This window comes from Choloepus didactylus, chromosome 8 (assembly GCF_015220235.1).
Source record: "Choloepus didactylus isolate mChoDid1 chromosome 8, mChoDid1.pri, whole genome shotgun sequence".
Taxonomy (NCBI): domain Eukaryota; kingdom Metazoa; phylum Chordata; class Mammalia; order Pilosa; family Megalonychidae; genus Choloepus; species Choloepus didactylus.
Window position 1 is genome coordinate 122,863,364 of NC_051314.1, and position 26,644 is coordinate 122,890,007.

Below are 26,644 nucleotides of genomic sequence, written 5' to 3' on the forward strand. Positions count from 1 at the left end.
TAAATGGACAAATACTGAGTAAGTTAATGCATATATATCATACTGAATTTTATAGCTATTAAAATCATATTATTGTTGCTTTCTAATTTAATTCCTCAAGCAGTACAACCATTACTTATTTACCATTGTATCCCTAAACTTAACAGAGGGCCTGGTACAGAGGAGGTCATCACTGAAGGGTTATTTAATTGAATTAAATGCCTATCTCACCATGCAAACTCTAAATATCTTTTTATTTACAGCTTAATTTCTATTCATTCCTGAAATCTATGATGAATGAAACTCTGCAACCTCTCTCATCTACTAAAATAATCTATTTCCCTCTTTATTGATGGCTTAATTTAGCCATAAAAGGAGGCAATTTCTTTGCCTAAGAGAATGTTCCCTGGCACAAACCCTCTTAATTTTTCTTATTCTCTTTGCTTCCTCTGCCTCCATCACATACTGAGGACTCAGCTATATAAATGAACTTTAATACATAAAGTGGTAAGAAATTTGATTGTGAAAACGATAGGGTTATTTTTTCTCATGCACTTCATATCTTTGTATAATTTAAATAATCACTTTCATATGATTTATTTTCACACTGTTAATTTGAAAGGGCCTCCATTCAATTGTAAGCAATAGTTTCAATTACAATTCTTTGGACATGCCCACTCTATTACTATTGTTTAGTAGTAGTTTCATTTACATTCCCAGTAATCTCATTGAAATATTATGTCATTCATTATCTGAGGGACTGAGGAATAAATGAATAAAACTAACTGCATATCTTTAAAGAGCTCACAGTATGGTGGAAAGAAAAGACACACAAATGGATAGTTATAATAAAGTTAGATAATTTTATGTTAAAGATATTAGGTGGTTGAAGTGAGCCTACATAGAAGAGGATAAATAACTTTTTAAATTTTCAATATGGATTTTAGAAAAGGAATTGCCATATATATGACTATATAAATGCACACAAATATATACACATATATATACATATCTGTGTACATGAATATACATATATATGGAATTTTTTCACATTTCTCTTCCTCCCCTTTCTAGACTGATATAAATCATCCTCCCAAATCCTTCCTTTTTCTCTTCTCTCAGGTATAAAGATTATCTACCTATTCCTGCATTTTCCCTGCCATATTCTTCTACTTCCAAGAATCACTCCACATCTCCTGGTAAATCTGCCTCCCTCATTTTTTATATCATTCTTAGTATTTAATCTTGTGACTTGGAAATAAGAAATCACGTATAAATATTGGTTTCTGTGATTCTTGGTTTCAGAATATCAATATATATTCCATGCTTACTAAGACAAAGAAGTTCTTTAACTTGGACATGTTTCTAACTTACCTCAGCACTGTTGCTTTTTTCTCCTAAGTGTATGTAAGTAAAATTGACATTTGAGACAGGATCCATGTGTTTATTCTCATGTAAAAAGAGATGGCTGGACCCACACATTTCTGTACAGTTATAACATCTCTGAAGCTAAAGGTTTTCTTGTGCCTTTCACAGGAGTTTGCCATGCCTGAGAGCTACTCTGAGTTTTTCTACTCTTATTGGACAGGGCTCTCCCGCAACCGCAGTAGCATGGTCTGGCTGTGGATGGATGGAGCCCCTTACTCCTCTGAACTGTAAGCCTTCAGAACATTTTATGGGAAAGGTATTTAGTAGGGAGATTTGCTGGAGTGATGGTAGAGTTCAGCAGTTGGTTCAGCAAGCATTAATCACGCATCCACTTTCCCTGGACACTGTGCTTGTGGGACAATGTCCAAAGATGTATAAACATGGTGATTGCTCTTGAGTTCGTTATAAACCAGTGAGGGAGATAGATACAGTGTTAGTAAAATATCAGAGATGATTCTCTGGCTATTTTCAGAAATGTATATTTCAGGACCTGAAGTCAATAAGCATGTAATGAGGAGCCTGGGATTTACCTTGAATAGGAAGTCTCTTTTCATAAATAAAAGAGTGAAGAGAATGAGAGAGCGAGAGAATGAGAGCAAAAGAGAATTCTTTCATGGATGAAGAAACTGAAGCCCAGGTTTCAGTAATGACTTGCCTAAGATCATGCAACTTGTCAATACCAGGGCTAGTATCTGACCTCAGATTTCTTGGCTTTCTGTGCAGTCAGATGGAAAACACATCTTTAAAAATGCAATCTCTGAGAATAGATTTACTGACAATACAAACAGTAATAAAATAAAATTATAGTTTTATTTATGAAGTGAGCATTAAATAGGAGCTTGCATGGTATCCTTTGAAATAGGTAAATGTAATTTCTATACCAAAATATATTAACAGTTTAAAGCCATGTTTAAACAGATACCTGCCTTCACTCTATAACGTACAGGACTTATTCTCCCAGGAGATAGGAATATTTAATCTAATAAATTTTAATTTTATTTTAAATTTAAGCAAATTGAGACACAGAGAAAGCATATAACCTTCCAAATGCCAGTAAAATCATATGATAATTACAACATATCTCTTAGTTTTAGTCAGAAACAATTTATGCCAATTTGGGTGACCTGCTGTTTCTAAGAAAGAGTATGGAAATTGAGGGGCTGTAAAGAAAGAGTTTTGAGACAAGGCATTTGCAGTAAAATCCTTCTGGGTTTCTATTCTTATATTATTACCCTTGGAATACTCCACATGTACTTTCTGGATACTTAGTATTTCATTTTAAAAGTACCCTGGGACTGAATTAACTGTTTTCTCCTTTAAGCTTTGAGGTTGTGATAGACTTCAGCAGTCTACGGAGCAGGGACTGTGTGACCATCTTCAATGGGAAGGCTTTCTCCAAGGACTGCAGAGAGCTGAGGCGGTGTGCATGTGAACGGGTGGCCGCCATGGTGAGCCCCGAGTGGTTCCATTAGCGCCCTTCAGCCAACACGTGGAGGCGATCAAAGCCACGACTACCAACCAGAGGGTTGAACCAAGGAACGAAGGGGTTGAACAAGAGGTACTTGAGACACTGGGAAGTGGAAAACAAACAGTAAAGGAGATCTCTCTACCTAGGGTTGGTTGTCTCGTTTCCTGTTGGGGATTACCAACCCTGTGAACTTGGGTTCATGCTTATATTTACCAGTCATGAAGTTCTACTTCTGTACCTCCAAACAGCCTCCCAAACCCATAAAGTTGCAATATACTCTCATGACTTAGAGCTAACTTTCTATTTTTCTTCTTTCTCAACATCTAAATGATCTCCCTGTTTCCATGTCTTCCTTAACATAAGGAGAAATGAGAAACTTCCTAAAGTAAAGGAAACAAATGTGAAGTAATGTTTTTTGCCCCAAGAGTCAAATAGGCCATGAGAAATTAGCAGTTATTCTTCATTCTGTGTTATCAAATACACAACTAAGTCTTTTGTTGGTTTGTTTCAGTCCATACTTTTCCCTTCACATTCTCTCATAAGGCCCCATCTGCTATACCGATGGCTTGCTTCCTGGCTGGGATATCTCTTTTTATTAGACTCTTAACTTCTTACAAACATACCTTCCCGTGTCCAGTTAAGACTCCAATAATTGTCTCCTTTCTCTAGGAAGTTACCCCAGGAAATAAATATTCTCAGTTGGGTTCCATATCAGAAAAACGGTTTCCCATGCTCCCTTCAGAGAGATCAAAGACTAGAATAAAAGGCAATCGGTTATGTGCACCTGCAATAGTTTGGTTTCAGGTTCCTCTTTTCTTCCATTTGATCCATGTTTATGCCTTTCAGGTACTGAATATTTAATAATAATAAATGTATACAATGCAAAGTGTGTGTGATTTGAGGATGGTTTGCGATTTGGTGGAAAATCAGCGTGGGAATTGTCTTCAACATGCGGTAGCAATTAGTGTTTTGCTTCTTTGTATCTTACCGAGGGTTTGTGGGGACTCTACAAGGGTATTGATTTATCTGATTGTTTTGAGAAAATTGAGCTGCAATAGGGAAAATTACTTCCAATCAGTCTCATGGATCATGAAAGAGAGAGTTTGACATCTGAATAGCCAGCTTTTTGACTCAGGCACTTTTTCCTCAAGAAGACGATATGCACAAATGAGGCAGGATAGAATAGGCATCACGGCTGAGGTCCCTGGTCTTCTGTTCAGCTTTGAAAGAGTTAACGCAGATCTGCAAGCTTCAACTGCAGGCTTCATGGAGCCAAAATTTCCCCTAAAACCCTGAAGCCTCCCTAAACCATAAAGCTTGTAAAATCACAGGACCAAAGCAAACTTTAGTTTATGACAGAAAGCATGGGGTCATAAAGGTTGTAAAACATCTGCCATAAACAAATTTTGGGTTCATGACGGCAGGCCACAAGTTCTGATAGCCATCTCTTTCTCGAACAAGGAAGATACCTAGTTAATACAAACCATGGTTAATACAGACCTTGTAAGCCCCCAGTGTTTAAAGGTTACTATGGAAACTTGCCACCCCCAAAACTTCCCTTTATAATAAGCCAACCCACTCTCACTTGGGGCCTGCTTCTCCCTTGAACATGCCCACTTTACCTCTTTAACATGTATCTTTCTCTTTTTCTTTAATTCACTTTGTTACCTATTCTTACTGGCCTCTCTCATCTGTGACTCTCTGCGAGAGTCCTGAACCTGGAACGGGGTTCTGCCTGGCACTGCTGCCAGCTGGGCACCTGTTACACAAACATGATGGGTCATGGCAAATGGCACTATCACAACCACTGTGCTCACTGATTTATAGATAAATCTATTTTAAGGATTTAGCACTTGAAAGGATCATCTATCACAAATCTTTATTTTTCAGCAGTGGAAATTGGGGAGCTTCTGGTTTATTTTCAGTAAACATCTATCTCATCATGAATATCTGTCTCATCAAGCACAAATATGATAAAGAGAATAATTTTGTGTTCATTTTCATAAGCCTGGATCATGTTCCAATAACTACTTGCAGAGTTCTCCCTTGAGATCTTTTCTTTCAGTTTTCTATTGATTAGCTCAGACATTTCTTAGTGTTGAACAAATCTTTCATTGATTTGCTATACAGTGCAAAGAGAACTGCATTTGTGGTCAGAAAATGAGGATTTTAAACCTTTAATTCTGATTTATTTACTGGGCAAATCATTTCACTTCACTGAGCTCATTTCATTTAGCATAAAGTAGAAATGTTTATAATTTCTTCAAAGTGTTACTGTTAGCTGAAATAAGGTAAATGTAAAATTATTTTCATATATTTTAATGCAATATAAAATGTAAGGGATATTAAGATAGTGATTTATTTTTAAATGTACAGGAGCACAGACATGCATAAACCACTTTCTATAGAGACCTGTGCTCGAAGCAAATTGTGGCGTGGCACCTGTGTTAGAGAACTGTGGATATTACCAGATATTTTCTATAATGAATGCAGCTATTCAATGAATGTGGTTAATATAATAGGCATGTAGCAAGAAAACAGAATTAAGCCTTTTATTAAAAATTTAGTGTTATTTAAGCCTCACTGCATGCAGAAAGAAAATATGGCTAATATGGGAAAGTGAAATGGCTTGGGGATTAGTCTGTAAAACAGGAATATAACACTCATGTAAGTTTGGCCCCTGGAATGCTGTGTAACTGCAGGCTAGTTCAGGGATGGATGACAGTGTCCCTTTAAATGCTAACCACTTTGAAGAACCCAGCTGCCTGGAGAGTGACTGCTGTGTTGTATTCTCTCTTAAAATCTAGGACCTAAGGGAAAGTGTCACTTTAAATGGTGAAGAAGGAAAAAAAAAAAATAGCATTTATTTGACATATTTGTCATTCTTGAGCTTATTCCTCCCCATCTTTGCCTCCAGTTTCCTCGTCTGAAATCACAGTAATTATCACCAAAAGCAAATATTTCAAGAGAACAGAAAAGGAGTATCTCGTCACAAACATTTTATTATTGTTATTATAAGAATAGAAAATAATCATAAAATGAACTTGGAAATAGGATCTGTTTAGAGCAGTTCTCAGTTGAGAGTCAGGGCAGCACCACATGAATTAGTTTTATAGGATGGGAAGAGTTTTTCTTTTCTTCTAGGCTTATGTGTGTAGTAGGTAATTCTGAAGAAATGGCAGGAAAAGTCAGTTGAGGAGCTCGGCCTTTCCTGGTAGAGCCGAGTTCCCCAGGGCATGCAATGAGCTATTTCTTTTCCTGAGGATATTGAACCAACTCTAAGGACTTATCGTCAGGAAACAGATCATGAGCCCTGTAATAGCAGGAAGTGTGAGAAGCATGATTGGGAGTTTTTACTTTGGGAATATGAGCAGATTATGAACTAAGGACAAGAATCAAGTTGGTTGTTCGAGGGCCAACCTTGATGTTTGGGAGTCAAATGCTCTATAGAGGAATTCTTAAAGTTTTGGTAGACTACAAAAGGAATGCAATATGACTTAAAGTGTACTTGACTTCTTTTCACAAAGTTCATAGATGAATAGATTTTTAGAATCTGAAAATATTAATTAGTAATCTCTCATTATTATTCTAACATTTTTTTCTTTTACACATTTAAAGTACTTTAAGCATATCATGTAATGAAACTTACCACTACCTTGAAAAAGCTTTGGTATGCAGGGCCAAAAGCAATATGCAGAGAAAAATCTCCCACCCATCACATCTGTTTGAAAAGCAGTATTTCCACTGAGGAAATTTGGAGCTTAAGCCAGCTGGGCTGTAGATAAAATTCTGACTTGTAAATACTGCATCATATACTGATGGGCATGACATCAGCTGAAGGATGTTTGCCTTGCGCTTCATTGTGCTTTTACTAAGAAGAATTATAAATGCTTCCTATCCTTCTTCTAAACATAGCTCCATGACAATACTTTGAAGAATCTTGAAGGCAAACACTCTTTACTACTGAAATGGCTATTGTTTCTCATCTATTCCAGGTTATTGTGTTCAACTGCCAGCTGCCAGCTGTGAGAACCAAGCACAGCAGACACTTTATACTGTTTTCTTTGCTATTCTCCTTTTACAGGTTCAGCAAAAACTGGACTAAGTCCCTTTTCTTGTAGCACCCACCATTTATACTGCAGGTGAAGATTAAATAAAAAGCAGACAAACACACACAAAAACCATGTTTTTCTGGTCCTTAATGGGCCCTCCCAGAGGTAGATGCCCTTTAAAACAGACTTCTATGTTTATTTGAAAGATTCCCACCATCTTTGTGAATTAGGTTTTATTTTACTTTATTTATTTAAGTGGTGACATTATTGCAAGGAGGGAAAATGAGGATCTAATGTGTCTCAGTTACTTCCTGTGTGAAATAGGGATTAAATAAAATTATGTTGAATTTAGCAACTGCTTGTTGAGGCCCTACTCTGTGGGAAGAAGTCATTCTCGGGATGTTAAGTGTTAGAAAAGTGATATAATAGTGGTGATATCTTCCTTCCTAAACATCATAAGGTCCTTTTTATACCCTACCTCTTGGGAACAAGAGAGTATATGCTTTAAGGAACCCACAGGTGTAGGGGAGAAATTGTCTGTAATATTATAGATTTATTTAAAGAGGATTCTTTGACTTCAAAACAGATATTCTCTCCCGAGAGTTGCTAAAATTTTACACTCAAACGTATCTTCTCAATATTCCAGTAACATGAATAGGAAAAGGGGTCATTTTTACCTGTAATATATAAATAAGATTGATACCTAGAGAAGATTGGTGATTTTGTCCAGCAAAAACAGCAAGCACTGATACAGTGCTCATACTGTGCAAGACTCTACTCTCAGCAACTTTCATACATTAACTGACTTAATTCTCAGCAATATTTTAAGGTAAGTCCTATTTTTATTTTACAGTGAGGAAATTGAGACACAGGGAGATTTAACCTGCCAAATTCACGTTGTACGTAGCTCAGATTTGAACCCATACTACTGGTTTCAGAGTCTGTACTTAAATTACTACCACAACGATCACACAAGGAATGAGGAAAAGAATCAATATTAGGTTAGTTTTCCAAAACAGACTTTCTAGTAGCTTTCAAGCAGTGGTTAGGGTCACATGCGAAGCCTCTTCAGGGCCAGTTGCTGGGCCCAGATCCTCCACCTCTTTTGGACCTAAGAAATTTCACTTTTCTATGATTTACCTAATGGGCTTAAGAGGAAGCTTCATTTAAAAAAAAATTCACATTTTATTTAGATTGAAATAAATTGTACAAAATTGATTTTCTTTGCCAAAAATAACAGCAACATTTTCTGTATTATTCCTAGATAAATGACAGAACACTAATTTTTGTAGGCTTTCCAGGTTCTGCTTATCAATCAATATGAGGCAATAGATATAGTCATGGAAATAGACAGGAGAAAACAGACAAATCACTGTCAGTATCCATGACCTCTGATTCTGTCTTGACCATGAAACATAAATGTTCAACACATACCTGCTAAATAGCTTATGAAAACATAGGCTCAATAAAGGAATGTAAACAGCAACAACCAGATATGGAAAAAGGCATTCAAATTTTAACTGTAACTTGTTCCCTTAGGTTCGTTTGATAGGATAAAATCTACACTGAAACCCTTGCTTGGCAAGCTCAGTTTCTCTCACTCTCTGGTAATTGCCTTAACTGTCCAATACAAATTTTTAACAACATACTTAAAAAGTCCTTCCAGTTAAAGGTCAATAGTGAAACTCTGTAACATTTTGCAAAATGCATTCCTTCTTTCCACACCTTCTCAAAATTTATTTCTTCAAAGTACTGATAACTGGACTGATAATCTGACAATTGGATCCACAGTGATGATTAATGTTACATCTAAAATGACTTAACTAAAATAATTCCCGAGTGCCACTAACAGAGATCATGCAAAAATGAAACATGGCACTTTCAATGCTATCTTCTGGAATACTAGATGGGTCTTCAAAGCATGCGAGTTCAAGAGGCCCTTCAAATTGGTAGATTATTAATGACAAATTATTCAATGGGATACCTATAGGCAAAGATTAAGGAAGCTTCATTTTGTTGAAAATATTCAAAGAATACTTTTAAATTTTATAAACCTTTGATCTGAGCCTGTTAATTAACCTTACTTGTGTCTAAGAAACTCCTGCTATGCTTCTTAAAAGTTTAGTTTCCTGGTTTTTATTCCAGAAGATTCTGGAATGGAGCCCACAAGCTGCATGTTCTAACATGAATTTTAAATGGACTCTGATTTCAAGAAAACCTGAGAAAGAAAAGTTAGGAACTGATATGGACTTCTGGAAAGAAAAATTCTTTGCTATGTTTATTCAATGTGTCTTTACATCTCTTTGCCACGAAATGATTGTAATTAGCATAATCATGATCATTAGGATTGCCATTCCAAAATGATTCTCCCAACAAGGAGGTAGCTGGTTCTACCTTCAAACAAGCCTTTCCAGATCCTTCAAATTTCTTCTTCCTCTGGAATAAAATAAATGTGGAGAACTATATGATAGACTTTTTATCCCTCTCTTTGGGTAAAGGCTAATATATAACCGTATCAGGGACTTCAGAATAACAGGCTTCTCCACACTCTATCTACAAAGGAATGTTTTGCTGTTGAACAAACTCTGTGAAATCAGTTGGGCTTTAATTCTCTTAGTGCTGGATTAACCAGGGGTGAAGTAGCTTTTCATTTCAGTTCATCTGTTGGATATATCTAATAACCAGAGTTCCCCCTAAGTTTGTCTCTTAGGCTTAATTTTCTTGCAGTGAGCAGGAACTGTACACATCATTTAATGAATTAAATTAACTGTTACTAGTTGTATTTCATCACAGCAATAAACTCTTGCACTGATATGTAATCACTGTTGTATTGATGATGGAAAGTATAATCAACTGGCTATATTAGAGGACACTTCTTTGAATTCTCATACTTCAATTGTAGCATTTCACATTCTTCTATCTTTGATTATAGGGTATTATCAAGGGAAGATACAGTAATTTATCTCTGTTCTCTCAGACTAATAGGGTGCTTGGCACATTAGAGGGTATTCAGTAAATTTCCATTGGATGACAAGACCTCATAATTAAATCTACTCATGGTTAAAAGTTCTAGAGTGGTAAGCTTATATTTAGCTTTGTAAAAAACTGCCAAACTGTCTTCCAAAGTGGCTGCACCATTTTGCATTCCCACAAGCAATGAAAGAGAGCTCTTGTTGCTCCACATCTTCACCAGCATTTGACATCGTTGATGTTTTGGATTTTAGCCATTCTAATTGATATGTAATGGTATCTCATTATTGTTTTAATTTGCAATTCTTTAATGATATATGATGCTGAGCATCTTTTAATATGCCTGTTTGCCATCTGTATATCTTCTTTGGTGAGGTGTGTTCAGCTCCTTTGTCCACTTTTTAAAATTGGGTCTTTTGTTTTCTTCTTATTGGATTTAAAGAGTTCTTTGTATGTATGTCCAAATACAAGTCCTTTGCCAGATATGCATTTTACAAATATTTTCTTCCAGTCTTTGGCTTGTCTATTACACTTGTCTTAACAGTGTCCCTCGCAGAAGAGACGTTTTAAATTTTAATTATGTCTAATTTTTCAATTTTTTCTCTCATGAATCATACGTTTGGGGTTATGTCTAAGAAGTCATTGCCAAACCTAAGGTAACCTTAATTTTCTCCTGTGCTGTATTCAAGAAGATTTACAGTTTTGCATTTTATATTTAGCTCTATGCTCTATTTTAAGTCAATTTTTGTGAGAGGTGTAAATCTAAGATGGAAGGTATGGGATCCAGCAATTGTGCTCCTAGTTATTTACATAAAGGAGTTGAAAAATTATGTCCACAAAATCTTGCATGCAGATGTGTATAGCATCTTTATTCATAACTGCCCCAATTGGAACCAACCAAGATGCCCTTCCGTAGGTAAATGGATAAACAAACTGTGATAATATTCCTATAAAAAGGAATATTTTTCAGTAATAAAAAGAAATGAACTATCTAGCTACAAAAAGATATTGAGGAAACTTAAATGCATATTGCTAAGTGAAAGAAGCCAGTCTGAAAAGGCCATGTATTGTACGATTCCAACTATACGACACTGCATATAAGGCAAAACTACAGAGATAGTAAAAAGATCAGGGGTTGTCAGGTGGAGAGGCAGGTTTTGAGTTACAGGTAGCTAATTTTACAGTCTACACAGTTTATTTTTGCACTTGTTCTTTAGCTTTTTGTGGCAGATTTTCCAATGGCCTCTTCCAGATACTAATGGAATAGAGAGAGCATTTTGAGTACAATTTATTTTTAGATAGTAGATCTTAAACTATACTTCTCACAGATAAAATATTTCCAACTACTGCAGTTAGCTGGAAGAAGCAACTTGTCTTTGAGGTATCCGCAAACGTTGTCATTTGATTGGGGTCTCTGATTTGACCATCTGTAGAAGAATTCAGGGTTTATCTGAGGTTAGTTATGGGGTTACATGACGTTCTCATGGGTAACTAGTTAGAGGGGCGTAGTACTTTGTTCTGTTTTGTTTTAATCTGGCACCCTCCTGTGGTGGTTTCATCCTCTTTCTTCAACAATACAGTTGTTTCTTCTTAATAAAAATATGTTAATATACTTTCAAGAAAAAGCATATACAAAACACAGACACACAATGATAGGCTTTAAATTAGAGTCCCTTTCCTGACTCTTAATTCTCAAAATACTGTTTCTAATTGACAAGCTTTCTATAGCAATGCTTAAGAGTTACTACAATCTCTTTCCCTTAGCACTCCTTAGCCATTAACTGATATAAAAGAAATCTATTTAATTTCATTAATTTAGTGTTCACATTCACATTTTGATGCAAATTTGCTAGAAGATGATGATTAGATTGGGGCTAAGAAGGGGCTAGATTTAGAAGCCATGAAGCTAGTCTAAATTACCTTGATTTTGATTCAGTTAGTAGCCTGCGGAATTCTCATAGGCTATCTTGGAGGAATTCTAAGGTATAAAATAAAGCAAGCCTTTTGAATTCCCTCATTTCCACTTTTCTTATAACATTTCACCAGAGACTTACAGGTTAGGAGAGGGAGAAGAGCCATCTTGCCAAAGCCAAGGCTCACTGAGCCCGTTCTGAGACAGTCCCACCCAATAATCATGGCCCCTTTTGGTCGTCTTCAATGTGCCAGTGATGAACTCCTATAAGAAACAAGACCAGAACCGTGTACTAAGATAAAACAGCAACAACAACAAAAGCTACTGTGAATGACTGAGTGACATTTGCTTGAACAGAAATTTATGGGAACTTGAGAGCTGGAGAAAGAGAGGCTTGAAGACTTCTGGCTTGAAGACTTCTGGTATTTTGCAGATTCTTGTCTGCAGATGGTAGTAAAGACTAGCAAAAAATAGGCATCTGGTATTAAAATGGGTTTTACAGATGCAGAGTCCAGCAGACAGTATATATCCATAAAGGTAAATGTTATACTGAACCCATATGAGAAGTAAAAATGTCTTTGACATCATACTTTACATGGATTATTCTTTCCCAGTGTACTTCACTATGGGAAATAGTTTAGGAGATTCCATAAGCAACTTAACTATAAGCATATTTTGTTAAAAGAAACATGTTCTAATACCCTGGTGTACTTATAGTTAATATCACTTTGTCACCAACTTTGCACACACACAAAAATGAGTGAGAATGAAAGATTATAATCAGTTTGTTCAGGTTGCCTTGGCTTGTTACATATTCTTAACAAAATTTTCCCTTGATATTTTTCAGAAGTTAATTTCTGAAGTTAATTCATCGAATTACTGAATATAACAGTTATAGTCATCCGTTTCTTATAAGGTCATAAATGTGTAGCTATGCTTTCTATTTCACACATATTTATGGGTAGAAGAATAATTTCAGGGAGACATCTATTGTTCACTTGTTAAATGATATTAAATAAAGCAGATTTAATGGCAAATGAACATTTAATCTAGCAAGTGCTTATTTTTATAGACCAATCCATTTCATGACATCATCTCACTTTTCATGCCTCTGTTTTCTCTTGATAATTAAAATATTATTATAAATTTTTACATTTCCCTAAAGTGTTGAAAGGAGTAAATTTAAAATAATACCAATTAGAATGTATTTAGATCTTAGAGTGTATTAGCATACCACAAGATGCTATTCCATCCTCCCCACCCCTGCCTTTTTAATTAACAAAAGACATAGAACTAATATATTCTCCTTTGTTTCTGCATAAGCATTCTGCTTTTTTGTTTCTCCAATTACAAGGAAACATATCATACACATTCCTGCTTCTTTCCATTGAAAGCTTAACAAATATAATACTGATACAGAATATTAAGGAAGTTTTTCTTATGAGAATCAGTGCTTTTAAGAAACATATACATGGTATCTTCAGAATGATGGGAGGCCAAGAAAGAGTTTACCATTTCTTCTTTGCTGTCTATTTGTAGAAGCTTGGAGCCCTCCTTCCAACAATCCTCTCTACTGGTGTGCCAAATTTTCCAATTTTCAACAAAACGGTAGCAACTTTCTCCATTCTGAATCCAGTTTTCTGGACAAGGGCTGCAGTTATGGGCTTTGAATATAAACATTTTACTTTATTCTTGTTGCTATAAAAATATTAGTAGCATATGTCCTCAAAACAACTCCTTGTATCACCCCAATAAATCTGCACATTCCAAATTGTTCACCTGATACAGCACTTATCAATTCCAGCTGTCTGAAACCAAATACAGTAAAATTTATATAATTGCTCTTTACTGCAACAAGTCTTTAATAATTAGTTTATGAAAGAATTAATTTGGTAATACCTTAACCCAAATCCCTTCTCTTCTATGGAAACTGATCCGATTATCTCAGTTTTAATCACTCCTTTCTTTGAGTTTACATCATTTAGAGTCTTCATTTGCTTGCTCATTGTTTCAGGTCTGTTAATCTTACTGCGTAACCTAGCTGGAAATGTACTGGACCAATAAATGTGTTGAATAAGAAGCCTCAAATTGATGTTCAAATTCTGAGAATTGAAAAAGAACACATTCCATATGCTATAGAAAGCACAAACAATGCACGTTAAGAAGTGATTTGAAAATATGTGGGTGAGGAATAGGATGTCACTAAGAAGTAAGCTGTAATGCTTAATCAGTTTTTGGAATTATTATGGTTTGAATCTGTTATGTACCCCATAAAAGACTATGTTCTTTTAATCCAATCTTGTGGGGGCAGATGGATCTTTTGATTAGGTTGTTTCCATGGAGATGTGACCAACCCAATTATGGGTGGGACCTTTTGATTAAATTATTTCCACGGAGATGTGACCCTGTCCATTCAGGGCGGGTCTTGACTGGTTACTGGAGTCCTTAAGGGAACTCAGAGAGAGCGAGTGTTCAGAGCTGACACAGACTCAGACACTTAGAGACGCTTGGACAGAAACGCATTGGGAGAAACAAGCAGAGAAGCTAAGAGAGAAGATGAGAGAGACATTTTGCAGAGAAGTTAAGAAATGCAATCCAGAACTTGCCCCCAGGAGAAGCAAACAAGGACCTGCAGGAGCTGAGACAGAGGTCCAGAGACATTTTGGAGAAAGCCACTGAAGTCAAGCTAAACCCGGGAAAGAAGGTTCAGCAGAGCCAGACATGTGCCTTCCCATGTAACAGAGGAACCCCAGACACCATCAGTCTTCCCTCAGGAAGGTTATCTACCTCTTGATGCCTTAGTTTGGACACTTTCATGGCCTTAGAACTGTAAATTTGTAACCTAATAAATCCTCTTTATAAAAGCCAATCCATTTCTGGTATATTGCATTTTGGCAGCTCTAGCAAACTAAAACACATCTGTTAAGAGGTGATGGTAAAGGTCAGTTGTTTTAGGGTCAGGCATCTTAAAAGAGGATTCCAGACTTCCTTAATGACTCAATCAGTGGCTTGTCTGGGGAGAAATCTAGCCCTATCTTGAGATAGGAGCCTATATTAAGAAGAAATGTATTCACAAAAAATGAATGTTCAAAGTGTACAAAAGAGGGACAAAAGAGCAAGAATATCGTCAAATGTTTCTGGCACATTCTGATAGAGGGAAAGATGCTGAAATGTCTGGAAATTTGGTTTCTAGAGAAAAGCCTTGTTTAGGGTCAGAAATAATTTATTAGCAGTTTCCATGGCCCAGGTGTCAAGTTCTTTAAGGCTCTCCAGTGCCCCTTGTGTGGAATCTATGTTGACTAATCAGTATTAAAGATTGTTGCAGTTATAGCATACATGGAGTTGGCAATGGCAGTTGACATGTTAGATTTGTAGGTCTACAAAATGGGTATTGTCACTGTACTTATGGTTAACGACTTAGCGGTGGGCTGAACTCATGTTTGCAATAACCCCCTCTCTATATATATTGTTGTGCACACAGAAATTCTTTGAAAAATTATTTCACTAAATTTCAGTCAGAAGGAGGTATGGTAGTTTTTGATCTCTCTTTAATTGGAAATAACTTAAATGGAATACACTACAGGGAAGTTCATTCTCTAAATTGTATCTGTTAAGAGTTATTACCTGCTAATTAAGTAACCATACCATACTTGACAAACTATACAATAGGTAGAAATAGATTATTTCAAGTTTAAATTCCTTGTAAGGGATTAAAGAGATAAAATGGAATTAATTTTATATGATTTTTAAAAAATATCTGAATCCTGCATTACATTATAACAACATTATGGTAAGAGCTCTAATACTCCAAAGGAATTTTCTGCCTACAAATTTATCTAAACTTGAATCTATCTAAATTAGACATACTGAGAAATTTAAGAATTAAAGATACATTTACAAACTGTGGTGATTCCATTAAAATATAGAATTTTTTTTTAATTCTGCCTTATTAATCACACCTATTACAGTTTGGCATTTGATGGTATATTTTCCTCCTCCATTTCTTGGTACCTCAGTATTTTCCAAATGCTTATTCGGAGATATGAAAAAGGTTGAACTGAAGAGTGGATCCTTATTCCCTTTCTTGTTATAAAACCCTAACTATTCAAAGAACAACAGGCATGTGTCAGTGTGCCTTGTGAGGAATTGTTGCATTCATTTGCATCAGCACAATGGAAATGATTTTACATTAATTACCTGAAAAAGAATTTTGCATAAAGTTTTGCAGACATTTCTCCTGAAGGTCATGGCTTCTCTTCCATTGTGTCAAGTTTAACAGTGTTCTGTCGTGCTGGATGAGTTTTTCTTGCTGCTGCATTACAATGGTGGATATCTGGAACACTTTCAACAGTAATGATCATTTCTAATAAAATACTCACATATTGTTGAAAAAAACAATGACTCTTTCAACACTGACTAAAGACAAACTACGAATTCCTGATTGTTTTTGTGACTTGAATTTGCATTATTTTAGGTTTTTCTGTTTAAAATTTACATCTTTCAAAAATCAAAACTATGAAGACTACACAGCAAAAAGTCTCCTTGGCCCCCAAACCCCTGTTTCCTTTTTCAGCCAGTTCCACTTGCTTGAAGCAGCCAGGTTTACCAATTTCTTTTCTGTCCTTCCAGAGAAATTTTGAATTTTACAAATAAATTAATATAAAATACCCTCCAACCCACTTAAACAAATGGTAATACTCTGTATACACATTTCAGTTTTATTTTATCACTAACATGTATTTTGAATATAGTTCCATTTCAGCACATGAAGAGTTTTCTCGCTCTTACATTATGAATCATATGATTCTATTGTATGATTGTATCATGATTTGTCTTATGAGTCATCTATTAACATTTAGACTATTTACAATCTTTTAATATTACAAAAATAAATGCTCTAAGAACTTTGGTCACACATAATTTCACACATGTGTAGGCATATTTGTAAGACACATGGCTAGGTCAAAGTTTATGTGTATTTAAATTGTGTTAGATATTCCCAAATTACCCTCCATATATGCTGTTACAAAGGTATGTCAATGTTATTTTAATTTGTATTTCTTTCTTTCTACCATTGAGGTTGAACATCTTCATATACATATAAATAAGAGACAGTTGTATTTCCTTTTCTGTGAAGTATATGTTTATATTCCTTGTAATTTTTTTTAGTTGGGTTTCTAGTTTTTCCCTTATTGATCTAGATGAGTTCCTTATTGTGCTGTGACTGTTCCTTCCAGCCTGGAATTAGCCTGAGAAGTTTTGCTAAGTTTGCAGCATGTGCTGACCTCTGGTTGAGGCTTGAAATGTGCTGATTAAGATTGAAGCTTTATAATCATGAGTCTGAGGACTTTCAGGGCAGAGTATACCAATTTGTCAACATTGTTTATTGATAGCAGTGAGATCTCTGATTTGCCCCTAGCTGGGATATGCCTATGTGACCAGCAAAATGAAAAAAAAATCCCCAGCCGAGACTCCAGTTTTTGCTTGCTGTTACCCAGGTACTCTGTGTATGTGTCAGCGGTCTCTGATCCAAGAGATGAATTTGTCTTGATAGGGTACTGTGCCAATTTGAATGTATTATGTTGCCCCAAATGCCATTATCTTTGATGCAATCTTGTGTGGGCAGACGTATTAGTGTTGATTAGACTGTAATTCTTTGATTGAGTGTTTCCATGGAGATGCAACCCACCCAACTGTAGGTGATAACTCTGACTGGATAATTTCCATGGAGGTGTGGCCCCGCCCATTCAGTGTGGGCCTTGATTAGTTTACTAGATCACCATATGAGCTCAGACAGAAGGAGCAAGCTTGCCACAGCCAAGAGGGACACTTTGAAGAATGCACAGGAGCTGAGAGAGCAGCTGCAGCTTACAGAGACATTTTGGAGATGGCCTTTGATAGCAGACTTTTGCTCTGGAGAAGCTAAGAGAGGACAAAAGCCCCAAGAGCAACTAAGAGTGGCATTTTTGACGAGCTGCAGCCTAGAGAGAGACATCCTGGGAGAAAGCCATTTTGAATCCAGAATTTTGGAGCAGACACCAGCCACGTACGTTCCTTCCCAGCTAACAAAGGTTTTCTGGACACCATTGGCCGCCCTCCAGTGAAGGTACCCAATTATTGATGCATTACCTTGAACACTTTATGGCCTTAGGACTGTAACTTGATAACCAAATAAACCCCCTTTATAAAAGCCAATCCATTTCTGGTGTTTTGCAAAAAGGCAGCATTGGCAAACCGGAACAGGCACTTAGAGAGGAAGGAAAACGGCTTACACCCTGCCCTTTCAGACCCTTTGCTGGGAGACAGCCTTTAGCTATGATACATATCTTTACTTAATGCTGTAGTTAAATGTGTCCTTTTCCTGTAATAAACTGCAGTTTTGTAAGCACTGTCATTTGGGTCCTCTGAGAGTCTTTTAGCTACCAGCTGTGTTTATCTGGCACTAATATGTACTGGTGAAATAAGCTCTTTGTATCATATGAGTTACAGTTGCTTTTTCTCAGTCTGCCTTTTGACTGTTTATGGTGGTTTATCCCACAGAGATCAGATATTTATTTTGAGTTATTTTTAGTAAAAGAATTTTACACTCGAGATTATAGAAATCCACCTTGACTGAAGTAGGTCACATCTCAATTGAAATAATCTAATCAAAAGTCCCACCCACAATAGGTTTATACCCACAGAAATGGATTAAAAGAACATGATCTTTTCTTTGGTGCATACATTTTCAAAGCATCACACCATTGTAAGTAGGACCTTTTGATGAGGCTACTTGAGTTAAGGTGTGACCCACCTCAATCAGGATGGGTCCTGTTATTCAAGTCCTACATAAGTGGAATGAAATTCAGGAAAAGAGGGAAAAAGCCACAGGAAGCAATAAGCAGCAAGGTGTACGGTAGTTTGGTTCAAAAGATGGGCAACAAAGCCAATGGGCAGGTATCAAAGGAAAGTTTTATTTGAGAGAAGTCTCAGGGCTGCCCCTGCCAGCAGAAAGGCTGCCTGGAGGGGAAAGCGAGCAGTCCGGTGGTGGGATTTCTTTTTATAGGGCCTTTTGCCAATCAGGAGGTTACACGGTACAAGGTATGTGAACTTTGGCCATTAGGGGGTTACACATAGTTTATCTTGTAACTTTGGCAATGCCTGGTTTGTGCATTTGAACAGGAGAGATAAGGGAGGGAATAAATTTGTGAGGGAAAGAGAGGAGGGCAGTGATGGGTGGGAACAAAGTGGCACGAAAATGGGGAAAGGGAGGGGGCAGCATTGTGAGACGTGGTCTGATCTACAGCCTGGTTTTGCAAAACAGGGAGATGGAGGAGGGGCCCAGGGCCCAGACCTAACAAAAGGGAACCAGGAAGAGAAGAAAAGAGACCAGGAGATGCCTGCCGCCATGTGCCCTGCCATATGGCAGAGCAACCCCGCGGATCTTGTCAGCCAACCCCAGAACACCACAGTTTTATAGTTTCACATTTTACATTTAAATTAAGTGTGGTTAATTTTTAAATAAGGTGTAAGACTTAGGTCTTTTTGTCTATGAATGACCAATTTCACCAGCACTATTTGCTGAAAATAGTATCCTCCTCTTTTGAACTGATTATGCACTTTTGTCAAAAATCAATTGGGTCTATTCATATGGGTCTCCTTCAGCATTCTCTCTACTATTTTATTGATGTCTATCCTTTCACCACTACCACACAATCTTGGTTAATGTAGGCATATAATATGTTTTGAAATCATGTACCTTTGATTAATTTTTCCATGATAAATAATTTTTTCCAACTTTTTACTTTCAACTTGTCTATATTAATATATTTTAAGTAATTTTCTTGTAGGAAGCATATAGTTTGGTCATGTTTTTCAGTCTACTCTGCCTATCTCTTTTGAAATTCATGCCCTTAGCCCATTACATTTAATGTCATTATTGATACATTAGGGCTTAAGTCTGCTTTTGTATTTTATGTTTTCTGTTTGCTTTTGTATTTTATGTTTTCTGTTTGTTCCATTTCCTACAACTCTGTTTTTTTTCCCTGCCTTCCAGTAGGTTACTTGAACATTTTAAAAATACTATTTTGATTTAATAATAATGTCTTTGAGTATATCTCTTTAAAATGCTTTTTTAGTGCTTGCTATAAATAACATTAACATAATTAGAACTTGGAGATGAATGCTCATTTATATACAAGAATTTTCAAAAATGATCATAAGATTTTTTAATCTTATAGCATAGGTCTGAATAGAAGAAGTGTATGTTATTCTAAATCTAAAACGGACAAGGAAGGCATCAAGAGAATGCTTACTTTTCTATTACTTTCTTGTCTTGAGCAAAAAAGAGATATATGAACTATATTATTGGCAAACAATAAGAGCTAAGGGGCTTTGCCAGCTGCATTTACAGTACAGAAGTGGTTTAACAGAGAGCTATACACTGCATTCAAATCAAATTTATGATGTATTAATAATTATTAGGTTGCAGTTATTAAGCAGACAGGCTGTCATAGAAGAGGAAAGAAGGGCATCAAGGAACTCAATTAGTGATTAAAAAAAAAACAAAACAACAACAGTATGTCAGCCAAACCTTAAGGAGTGAACATCAGATCTTTTAGAGAGAAATAGAAAATAAAATGAGAGTAAATAGGCAGAAATGTAAAACGATTTGCGTTTTTTAACCACAAGAGGGCAGTGACCAAGACCACAAAAGATATCTGCTCAAGAAGTGCTCACTTTCTTTATAACAACTGCACTAGTCAAAGTCCATTCCTTTCACGTTGTCACTTGAAAGTAATGAGTTATTTAAAAACTGCAAATGACGTGCATATTAACTAAGGTTGGTCCCCATGACACTGAATCTGCTCTACCTCAGAGGGAGAACTGGATACAGTTTGGCTCTCTTCCCAACAGAGAAAAGTGCCATGAAGGAGAAGAATATAATTTGTATGCAAAAACGACAACTTGCATCTGCATTTTGTTTGTTTCTCTATTAACTGGACAGAAGTTTACACGCTAAACCATTTAATTGCTTATCTACATAATTCTGATCTATTTTATTCATCAACATTGCTTGCTACTAACAAGAAAATGCCAAAAATCAAAAGCCATGCACAGTGAAAAGCAGATGCCGATGACCTGTTCCTCTCTCTGTGGTTCAAGCAACCTAGGCTGCCAGCGATTTGTATTATTTTCCCTCTTTTAAGCAAAGGGTTGAGGCTACCCAATGTGGAGATGATTAAGAATCTGGGATGTTTAACATTGAAAAATAATAATCTTACTTTATGAATTTGAAGAATAATTCTGAAATATTAAAGTTTGATGAACTTTTCCTAGATTAGATATATTCTAGAGGTTCTTTTTTTGTTTATGGACTATCTAAATAAATTCTACTATATAAAACTGCAATTAAACTGGAGAAAGGGAAATAAGACTTTCTGTTAGAGTTTCCCCCTAAAGAAGAAGCAAAATGCTGCACCTTTATTGGTATAAGGTTGTAATCAGTGTGCAACACTGGGGAATACAGATTAAAGAAGGGAATTACCTGGAGAATTTAAGGCAAATATTTTAAAGCCCAAGAAAATAAAAAAAAGTATTTAGTATAGGTGTTATACCTAATTAGTGAATAGCAAGATTAAAAAGAACAATGAATATAAATTAAGTAAATCTGATTTCTTAAAAAAGATGTTGTGACCTTAGAGTTGATTTTAACAGAGAAGCAGTTAGCATAAGTAATATGGTTAAAAAAAATAACAACAATAAATTACTTCTACTTACATTTAAACCCATCATTTAAGTAACCATTTATTAACATTTTGGCCCATATCTATTGAGACTTTATGTAGATAAATAAATAAACATTTGTATATTTTACGTATTTTTATGAATTACACATTTTATAAAACTGGATTTTTCTATAAATGACTGATTTTAGTTTACTTCTTTCATGGAAAAATTGTATAACTATATTTCTTTTCTTTTATTGTGGAATATAACATATCTACATAGAAATAACAACTTTTCAAGTGGAGCCCAACAAGCAGTCAGAGAGCAAATCTCAAACAATACCATTGGTCACAGCTCCACAGTTCCATCTATTTCCCTATTGTGAAACACAATATATATGCAAAACGGTGACAATTTTCAAAGCACAACTCAACAAGTAGCCATATAGCAACTTCCGAAGAATACCATGGGTTACAGTTCCACCATTTCAGCTCCTTCCCTCTAGTCATTCCAATTCCCCAGCAACCAAGAAAAAGAAAATTATATAGATCCAGTATTCATAATCCTCTGTTAAATTTCATCTTGTCTGTTGCTACCCCTTCCTCTAATTTAATCACTATCTCGATCTTCAGGGATGTCTAGGTAGTGACCACCCTAACTTGTTCATGTTGAAAAGGAGTGAGGGTCAACATTATGGGAAAAGGGGACACAACTGGGTGATGTTCTTGAAGAGGCTGTTTTCTCTGGGTTTGGGGACTTAGCTGGCGTAGGAGCTCTCTGGAGGATTTAAGTTTCTGAAGAATGAACTTAGTGAGTGAAACTTTTATAGATAGGGACCTGGGTATTCTTTAGAGTTGTGGGACTGCTGTTGACTTGGGCTTATCATACTGTGGCCATTTGGCATATCTAGGGGAAGCCTCCATAGAAGTAACCTCCAGGACAGCCTCTAGACTCTATTTGAAATCTCTTAGCCACTGAAACCTTATTTTGTTGCCTTTCTTTTTCCCCTTTTGGTCAAAAAGGCATCCTCAACCCCTCGATGCCAGGGTCAGGCTCATTCCCAGAATCTATGTCCCATGTCCCCAGGGAGACTCATTCACCTGGAGCGGGGAGATGTTCCTGGCCCACTTCGGGGGGAGGGTGATGAATTTATTTGCAGAGTTGGGCTTAGAGAGAGAAAGTTCATATTTGAGCAACAAAAGAGATTCTCCTGGACATAATTAGGTGGGCTTAGCCTCCCCTTTACAGCCATAAATTTCACAAGAGCAAGCCTCAAGATGGAGGGCTTGACTTATAAAGTAGGGAGTTCCTAAATTCACATAGCATATGTTCTGTCCATGATAATCAATCAATATCTCACATTACCATCACTTAGTTGCACAATCCTCATCACTCTCCACTTTAAACAACTCTCATGACCCAAAACACCCCATAGCTCTTTTAAGCCCTTAATTGTTTGTCTAAAAAAGTCCATAAGGGCTCTTTTAAGTCCTTAATGTATTTGTGTGGTACTAGCAAGGTATTCCTATTAATTATAGTCCCTAATATGCAATTGTGAACAATACTGCTATGAACATTGGTGTACAAATGTCTCTTCATGCTTTCAGATCTTCTGGGTATATACGAAAAGTGGCATTCTGGAGTAATTCAATATCTAGTTTTCTGAGAAACTACCAACTGTCTTCCACAGCAGTGGTACCATTATACATTCCCACCAGAAATGAATAAGAGTTCCAATTTCTCCACATCTTTTCGGCATTTGTTGTTTCCTGTTTGTTTAATGGCAGCCATTCTTACTGATGTGAGATGGTATCTCACTGTGGAACTACATTTCTATGTCAATAACAATGGTTCTAAAAGACTTCTCCAAATTATTGTATTGTATTATTTTATATCAACGTAGCATGATTAATTTTATCAGTCCTATTATCAGATATGCATTTTAAATTTATTTTGGTGATATATAAGAATAATTATAAGAATAATTCATAATTAGCACATTCATTAGTTTTATGTATTAATACTTCTAAGTAAAAACATACTGTTCTCATTAGTTACTTTTGGCCAGAAACAGGTCCCTGTTCTTATAAAAAAAAACATTTGAAATGTAAGCACTGACATTTCTCTCACTAAGAAAGTTTTCATGAAGAGAATCAGATTTTCATTATTTATTAAAATGGATCATTATTAAAAAGGAACATTATTAAAAATTAAACCTGATTTTTATAACTTAGATCCTGTTGGCTATGAGGCAATCTAGAACTAGCTATTGGTTGTTTGGTATAATCTTTAAAGTGAAACTGTTTCTTGTTCAACAAAACTTTGGGCTTTGTTAAAAAAAAAAAAGAAAGAAGCAATAAGAGTGTGCATTTATTGAGCGCCTAGTAATTCTGAAGACATTCCTCTAAGAATGATCAGAAAAATAAATCTCAGCATTACATGAACAACATGTAGCATCCTGTACTTGGCAGACACAAATTTGGACCCATCTCTTCCTCATTCTCAGAGTTCATAAATCTCTCCAGCCTTCTAAATAGAAAAGTGATTTTCTATGGCATAAAAATAAAAAAATCATCCAGACAATAATCTTCCTCTATCTTTTTAAGCATATTTCTTTGCGCTAATAGAAGGAATAATAGAAGGTCTTAGTCCTTTCCCTGGAACCTGGAGCTCTGTAATTATTATTTTCATATAAAACTTTCCTTTGTCAGATATGGAAACATGTCTCCAATTTCAACTGAAGGCAATAAAGAAATATAGTTAAATATGGCCCAAATAAAGCTCTCAGGTTTTCATTAAGTATTTTAAATTGTACTTTGCCTAATATCAAGAGAATCAGTCATTAAATAATATGCATAAGTCAAGTTAGTAATAAATACATATTAGAAACAAAAGAGCATATTCTGAAATATTTCAAAATGCATACTTTGGCATGCTAACATGAATTGAATCAGAATATAAGTAATTATTTGCATTATTTCTCCCAAAGAGACTTATGGTATGGGATCAATTTATACAACATACATTGAGAGTTATCAGCAGCATTAACATTTATATCAAATGTGTCCTATGATTTAAATTAGGAAGACATTATTTTATAATATTTGTAGGCATCCAAATGTTTCTTGGTCAACATATCAATCCATTTATAAATAGAAAGCTTTATATAAAATAATATATACAAAATTCAATTACGTATTTATGCATAGTATGTAATACATATATGTACATATTTTGTTTTCACAATATCTTGCTGTACTTACATTTGATGGCCAAGAAAATGGAGGTTGCCAAAGAGCCCATGCAGAAAATACATGAAATCACTGTCACAAGACACCATGTTCCTACACATGGAACAGGGACGATGAAATTTGAGTTAGAGAAAGTAGATGGAAGGAATGGGAAGGGCAAAACAAGACCGAGTAAAAGAAGGAATGTAACATTAAGCACTTCTAACTGGAGAATTGTTGAAACTGCAAGAGGAAAACAGGGAACCTTTGCTTAAAGTCTTTGAAACTCAAATTATATCTTTAAAACATTTGATTTGTAAAAATGCTAAATTGAACATTTAATAATATATTTATCTCATCTTTGTGTATGATGCCATGATCTTACTAATTATTTATATGTGTTCTTTCCCAAAACTTGTTTTAGGTATTATATCACAAGCCAAGTAGCAAGCTTTAATTTTTTATAGCAACAAAGCTATCTCACCCAAAAATAAAGATGTGTGATTAATTATATTCTTAACACTAATCAGAGAAAAATAGTTCAGATTTATCTTTGGATATTGTGGTAAGCTGAGTAATGGTTGTCCAAATATTCATTCCTAATCCCCAGAACCTGTGAATATTACCTTATATGTCAAAGGGGCTTTGCAAATGTAATCGAGTTAAGGATTTGGGGGTGGGGGATTACCTGGTCCTTACAAGAGGGAGGCAGGAGATCAGAGGGACAGAGTTTGATGTGAGGATAGAAGCAGAGAGAGATTTGAAAATGGGAAAGGGACATGAGCCAAGGAAAGCAAGGAGGACAGTGGAAAGGATAAGGAAACAGATTGTCCTGTAGAGTCTCCCCAGGGAGAGCAGCTCTGCCAGTATTTTGTTTTAGGCTCAGTGAAACCCATTTTGGACTTCTGACCTCCAGAATTACAAAATAATAAATTTGTGTTATTTTAAGCCCCTAAATTTGTGGTAATTTATTGCAGCAGCAATAGGAAATGAATATAGATATTAAATAATAAAGACAGAACTGATCACTGTAAGTAGACAGCTCCAGGTCAATGAGATGTTGCTAGTTTTTTCAAATTTTCTTCTCTCTTTATTTCTTAGTGCTTACCAGATCTCTGTAGGGTGTTTTATGTGGGTATTGGATTTGATTTAAGCAATTTTAAAATAGTGAAAATATATGATTTCTTTCACTTAATCTGCAAAACCAGGAATCCATTGTCCTTTCCAGAGAGAGAAAAAAGTAGTAACAAGTATTTTTCAAGTCCATTGCTCTTTCCCTTTTCCCTCTTTCCCTTCTTCTCCTCCCATTCTCCCATTTTTTAATATCTTAGGCTACCATGCATATTATAATACCCTTAAGTGGATTATATCACATTAGAAAAACCATCTTAGACTCTTTACAGAATTGGAAAACAAAATATAAACTGCAATGTCTTGGACCAAGACATTGGTTGACATTTACCTGGACATTTGGTTGATGACAGGTGCTTCTGGCAAGAGTCTGGTGTTGGGTTATCCCACTGAAGAGAGTCATATGTTTCTTCCCCCTGCATGTCTGAGATGCTTTGATAGAGGAGGCAGTTCACAGTGGAGACTGAAGCAAATAACTCCTCTTGGGGTCGGGAGCCAGGTGGTGGAAGAACTGAAATTTGCTACTTTTTTATACCCGGAGGAAAATATGTTTTGGTTTAAGTAGTATAGATGCATCTTCATCCAGAAAGTGGAAGTTGTTAAGGTTTAAGCCAAATCACAATTTATTAAAGGGGGAAATGAGAAACTGAAGTCAAAATGGCCAATGGTAGAACAAACTATTGCTCTGTTTTCCAAAATATAGCAGGTCTGGAAGGTAACAGTTGCTGGATCATGGTTAAAAAGAAAAGGGGAGAAGTACAAATAA

General features: G+C 35.8%; 2 protein-coding genes across 3 annotated transcripts in view; one reads left to right on the forward strand and one right to left on the reverse strand.

The window, feature by feature from the left end:
* CLEC1A (C-type lectin domain family 1 member A) overlaps positions 1-9,739 on the forward strand; it is a 27,981-nt gene extending 18,242 nt beyond the window's left edge. Inside the window, exons 5-6 of the mRNA XM_037846084.1 lie at positions 1,516-1,634; positions 2,729-9,739. Coding sequence (XP_037702012.1) covers positions 1,516-1,634; positions 2,729-2,879 — 270 coding nt within the window. The 3' untranslated portion in view covers positions 2,880-9,739. The remainder of the gene's footprint in view (positions 1-1,515; positions 1,635-2,728) is intronic.
* CLEC9A (C-type lectin domain containing 9A) lies at positions 8,113-26,598 on the reverse strand. Of its 2 annotated transcripts, none has more exons than XM_037846088.1 (6): positions 26,210-26,598; positions 24,781-24,861; positions 16,007-16,150; positions 13,322-13,473; positions 11,952-12,073; positions 8,113-9,363 (listed from the first exon to the last, which is right to left on the reverse strand). In XM_037846088.1, the coding sequence occupies exons 1-6, from the start codon at positions 26,298-26,300 to the stop codon at positions 9,324-9,326; spliced, it is 630 nt and encodes a 209-aa protein (XP_037702016.1). In that variant the 5' UTR covers positions 26,301-26,598; the 3' UTR covers positions 8,113-9,323. The 2 variants fall into 2 exon arrangements, with proteins under 2 accessions (XP_037702016.1, XP_037702015.1); XM_037846087.1 differs by lacking the exon at positions 8,113-9,363 and adding an exon at positions 10,767-11,324 and having other exon boundaries at positions 26,210-26,596.
* Positions 26,599-26,644: the final 46 nt, after the last annotated feature.

Coding starts and splice junctions, on each gene's coding strand:
- CLEC9A (XM_037846087.1), bottom strand. CDS start 26,300: ATGCAGGGGGAAGAAACATATGACTCTCTTCAGTGGGATAACCCAACA. Junction 24,862..26,209: donor GTCATCAACCAAATGTCCAG/GTAAATGTCAAC, acceptor TTCCATGTGTAG/GAACATGGTGTCTTGTGACA. Junction 13,474..16,006: donor TATGCAAAATTCTTTTTCAG/GTAATTAATGTA, acceptor TTATATTCAAAG/CCCATAACTGCAGCCCTTGT.